General features: G+C 31.7%; 1 protein-coding gene across 1 annotated transcript; it reads right to left on the bottom strand.

The window, feature by feature from the left end:
* Positions 1-4,907, bottom strand: LOC130645803 (uncharacterized). Its single transcript, XM_057451903.1, has 7 exons — positions 4,362-4,907; positions 4,049-4,231; positions 3,811-3,956; positions 3,477-3,648; positions 2,517-3,239; positions 1,761-2,092; positions 1-1,527 (listed from the first exon to the last, which is right to left on the bottom strand). The coding sequence occupies exons 1-7, from the start codon at positions 4,726-4,728 to the stop codon at positions 865-867; spliced, it is 2,586 nt and encodes an 861-aa protein (XP_057307886.1). The 5' UTR covers positions 4,729-4,907; the 3' UTR covers positions 1-864.
* Positions 4,908-5,737: the final 830 nt, after the last annotated feature.

Genomic DNA, 5,737 nt, shown 5'->3' with positions numbered 1-5,737 from the left:
TTTTTGTCGTTTCAAGTTTGTGAAGAAGACAAGAAGGTGCCGCCATTTTTGTGTTTTTGTGTTGACAGAAATGGTTGGTTGTACCATACATTTGGCTGTTAAGGTATTTGTGATCACGCAGTAAAAACAAGGTTTGTAATATTATTTATTCTATATATTTGAAATTTTCTATATTCTATTTGCCTATAGCTACCTGTCAAAATTATATATATAGTAGCTATAGCAAAAGCTAGCTATATATTTCTGGAAGTGTTTACCTAAACTTTGTAACTGTCAGAGCTATACATAGCCTTTCTGGCTGTTATATACATAGATATATACATAGATAGATATATACAATATAAAAACAGTTAGTCAAGAAATTAAACTGTTTATGTAGTTCTTAGATCACTGCAGATTACTTAGCTAAATAGTTGTGGGTGCAAATCCTACCTCTGTACGAAAGAGTAGCTTAATTAGAAAAGCAGTTTAGCTAGTATTCTCTTGATTTAGGGTGCAGATATATAACCCACATAATGGATTGTAAAAATGGACCTTTTTAAGACTGTTAGCTAGCTAGCTATTTCTTCTAAGTTTTGCACAATACAAGATTATTGCGTATTAAGCCCGTCAAAGCAACAACAAATACTTTGATATCTTTTTAAAGGTATTAATTTCCTTCTCGTGTTGTTCTTGTTTTTTCGTTTGTGCAAAATGATGATCCACAATAATATAAAAATACATTTCCCATACGAAACGTATCAGAAAAAAAGTTTTGTATATATATATATATCAAATGTTTTTATTTTAGCTAGCTCTGGCTAATTTGTTGAAAAATATGCTTCTTAAAATTTAAAAGCGCATATTGATCCTTTTGCTGAAAAACTAAATATTTGTCCATTGTTCAAGAATTTTTTTGGCGTGGTAATTTAATTTATATTTCTCCATGTAAATTTTATTTGATTTAAGCTCTTCTGTATTCGGCATCTTAAAATTTTTTGCTATGAAGTCTTTTTCCCAATCTTTCGTAGCTTTTTCTGCTTCATGCTGAACAGCCATCACTTTTTCACGAAAATGAATGATAAATGCTCTACATTTTTTTCTTGAATGTTCACTTTTAGTCAGCTTATATGACATATGATGACGGTCGAAGTCCTTCAATTTATCTGAATAGCCAAGAACATACATTATGTTCTTGCATACACCTGATTCAAGAATTGGGTTTTGGTCAGCTTTCGTCTGTCTGTCTCTACAGATCTTTTCCAACTTACTATTTTCTGCAGTTTTTTTAGGATTAGTAACTGAGTCAGCTATGCAAGGTTGTTGTTCCAATGTAATTGTGTTTGATGTTTCTTTCTTAAAATGAACAGCTTGGTCAACTTCTAAATCCAATAAGGAAGGTTGCTGTTCTAATGTGATATCTATCTCCATTTCTATCTCTTCATTATTATCATGTGATATATACGCATTATCATATTCTGCATTATCATCATCAGCCATCAGTTTGATATTACTTGTTATGTTTGCTTTTGGATTTGTAACGCCAGTCTGAGAGTAAGAAAGAGTTCATATGAGCTAAGAAGCAGGCTAGGTATCTGTAGAATTAAAGATAGATGTTGTCCAGATATAAGTAGATTAAGTTGGTTAGGACACTTGCAAGAATGAAGGAGGATAATTGGGTAAGAAAGTGTAGAGATAGACTTGATACAGAGGAATTTGAGTTGGGGGCTATTAATATACCCATCCTACAGACAGTAAGCCAAGAATGACGTATTACTTACTTCTTCAAGTGCCTTGCATTCTATTAAATCTCCATTTTCGTCGAAAGTATTTATCTTTGTGATTGGCAATTCAATACCACGATCAACGCATTTCTTCCAACAAGCTTCTACATCTTTTGCTACTGATTGCAGGTTGTCTTGTTTGAAATTTGTCATCAAAGGCCCTTCAACTCTGAAATCATCATCCTCTTTTCCATCATGAAATATGATAATATCATTTTCTCTATGCCACCAAACACCATTACCATAGAGCAAAAAATCTGCAATTCTTTCCAAGTGTGCCTGATATTTCCGTAGAGGTAAGTTAATGTTAAAACAACTTCTTTTCTCATCTGAAAATTCAAAAAAGTTTATTTCAAAACAAAATGACAATCATACACTTTTTATCACATGTTAAAATTTTAAACAAAATTAGAAAGATTAATGTTTGAATATCAAACCAGACTTTTTATTAAGTCAAGCACTTCAAAATATATTTAATTATCACATAGAACAGCCTTTCTGTTTCAGTTTATTCCATGACGACAGAACATTGCCTACGTAAAATGACATTTTCCTGTTTTGCGTTGGCAAACTCGTGTTCGACATTTGCAATTTATATTTGTTTTGCGGCCAAATGCTGCAGTACACAAATAACAGTTAAATATTTGCCAATGTGAATTGAAAACTTTTGTTTTCATGTGGACATTCGTCTCAGCAATTTCTGAATGCCAACATGAATTAGAAAGCCAGTAGAAACAGATATTTTAGACTTACCAAGTACACTCTCTGAAAATTTCGATATTTTAGATGTGTTAGTTGATTTTCTAGAACATTCTTTGGCAATAAATTTCTGTTCAGCTTGAATACGGATGATGCTATTATCACGTATGGATTCTAAGGATCTGGCTGATGTTCTCAAACTTATTTGATTAATTTTGCTGAATAGCTGTTCTTCATTCTCTGTGTGTAAGGAGCTTGGTGAGATAATTCTCGATACTTCTGCTAAATGTGTTGTCAAGCCATGATAATAAATGCCATAAAGCTTTTGTGTAGACATTGACTTTAAATTATGCCCAAACAGATCTTGGCACAACATGGCATGCTGGAAACTAATATTATGTAATCGTAGAATAATTCGTGGGGACCTTTTTTGGGATTTAAGATATGATAACCGAACTAGCTCCATCAATGTGTACAACAACTCTTTGATTTCCTTTCTGCAAGTGCTTTGCATTGATTGGTAAACAACTATTGATGACAGCCGATAGTCAGATCCTCTCACCTTGTCCTTCGAACCATATGTGGCATCTAGGGACTGTTGAAAAATTTTATTCTCTTGAGGTGTCAACACTTCATGCAAAACATCCCACAAATTCTTGATATGTCCTTTACAATCATGCAGTGGTTCAATCGGCATCACTTCATAATTAGCAAGATTCAAGGACTCCATTGTACTATGTTCATTTCCAAAGCAAAGAGCTGGAACACGGATAATTCCTTTAAAAAAAATTGTTGACTGAATTTATAAATTTTAATGAGTGTAATTTTGAAAATAAAATCAGAATTGTTTTTATGCTTTTCAATTTTCCTCAACATATCTGATTTTCTTTTGCTTTATTTGTAGAAAAATTTTCAGACAAATATCAACTAACATCAACTTATATAAAACTTTTGCGAAAAAGGCCAAAATTTGCAAAAGTTATTTTAGTTTATCAAAAATAAAATAGCCCTAACCTGTCAAATGATTTTTTAGTAGCTGTTCAAGGTCCTTTTTGTGCAACTTTTGATGAACTGGTAAGTCACGGTCAAGGTTTCTGTAATTTACTTCAAGACCCAGTTTCTCCACATTGAGTTGTTGAAATGGAGACACAGCTTTTTGTTGTTGTCCTGCTGGGCCTGATATTACCTAAAATAATCAAAAATAGTTAGTTAAAAATAGTTAATGTTATGTAATAGAAATCTATAAATTTGTCATTCATATTTTGTTTCATTTACCTGGAATAAATAATTTTCTATACTTTTTGTCAAAATTACAAATAACGAACAACTTATTTTGAAATTTATGTACCTTCTTCCTTCTTTGTTCCAAGGACACTATTTTGTTACTGTAGACATGGGCTATATCTGTAAATCTTGATTTTTTGCATCCACAAAGACAGGGAAAGTTTCCACCATGAGAGTTACCACTCTCGTATTGTATTTCAGGATGGTCACCTAAAATATAAATGAATTCCTGTTATCCTTTTTTAAATAAATTGTTGCATTATGCAGATTAAACTTGTGTGAATTGAATTCCATCAACATACCATGAAAAAACCTTATCACATCAACCACTTTCTTATCATTGACAATTAATGGGTCAGACAATTTTCTAATGTCATTAAGTCTGGTTTCGACATATGAAAGCTTCTCTGCAATGCTATCCTGGGCAAAACCAATAATATAAACGGATGGACGCTCCACAAGTTCTTGAACATCATGACAAATTCCTAAAATTTAATTTAGCGAACATTATTAAGTGGCATTTAATGTCTACTATCAAAGTAAAAAAAGTAAATATTTTTGATTTTAGATATCTAGAATTTTGGTGATCAATAACAATACTTCTAAATGACATACCTGTTTTTGCATACATTTCCTCATCTGTATAAAATAACTTGTCATCGTAAACAACTTTGACAGTCAATAGTAAATGGCCAGCACTCAAAAGTGATGCATGATCAGACCATAGTATGAAGTATCTTGTCAAAGCACCTTTTGGATTTCTCATAATCCCCAAACTTTGATGTTCTTCAAAAATCTTTCTGCGAATGTCACTCAGTGGTATACAACGACCAGATACTGTGAATTCTTCATTGAAAATCACTCCATTCTTTATCACAGCTTTTTTATATTTTTTTGGCTCAACCAAAGATCCTAATAGAATATCTCCAGATTCAATCTTCTTCAGTATCTCCTCTTTTATTTTTTCAAATGTAGGGGGCATAGGAACCGACACTCCACTTCCATCTGTAAAAAATGAAATGTTCTCAATATCTCTCTTTCTGAACAAGGAATGTTAAGTTGATTGTACAAACGCTACGATATATACATCCTCTTTTTGTATAATACATATTTCTAAAAGTATTGTGAAGATGCAATGTGTTTTAGGTAAACATTGTTCTACACACAGAAATCTACTGTAACACTTGAAAGAATTTAAGAATCTTTTGCTATAAATTATACAGATTTGATGACAAGACACAATGTTGGAAGCGTACATTATATATCAATTCTTCTTTTTTTTAGGTACTCACCTGGAAACTTTTCATATTTTCGACGATATTTGCATGGGTTAACAAAATTGTTTGCAAATTTTGATAAATCAACACCGTTATCTTCGAGAAATTCCTTAACAACTGTATTTCCAGTAGTTCCAGGTATATGATATTTTCGGGCCAAGTCAGAGTAATTTATCTGCAAGAGGAAATAAATCGATGTGTCACACAAGTTATTTTTTTGTTCAAAATTGGACAATGATATAAATGGCAATGTGTTCAACACAAATGTTAACAGATACATGAAGATATACCTTACTACCAACATCCATTCCTAACACTTCTTCAAGTAGAGCATGACGATCGAAATTTAATTTGTTTGGATCTGGACTATGTCGTTTTTTCTTGATTGGTGTGTCATCTACGTCTTGATTTTGTTGTAATTTTGTCCGCCCTATGGTTAGAAACAACTCCTTAATATATTTTGTTTAAAATAATTTTTACAGTTTTTAGTTTAGTCAATAATGATTTGCGAGACTGAATTCTACGAACCTAAGGTTTTATTTATTTTTGCTATTTTTTTTGCATTTATTCACACAGCAACTTATTTTCATAACATAGTTTTAATTATTTCTGCGTGTTAATTTCGTGGGGTTATATACTTCATCATGATATATGTTGATTGCTTATTTTTTCATTTTAATATTTGTTTATATATATATATATGCGTGTATATAA

This window comes from Hydractinia symbiolongicarpus, chromosome 5 (genome assembly GCF_029227915.1).
Source record: "Hydractinia symbiolongicarpus strain clone_291-10 chromosome 5, HSymV2.1, whole genome shotgun sequence".
Taxonomy (NCBI): Eukaryota; Metazoa; Cnidaria; class Hydrozoa; order Anthoathecata; family Hydractiniidae; genus Hydractinia; species Hydractinia symbiolongicarpus.
Note: the sequence above shows the minus strand (reverse complement) of the source record. Positions and strands in the feature narration are given on the sequence as shown.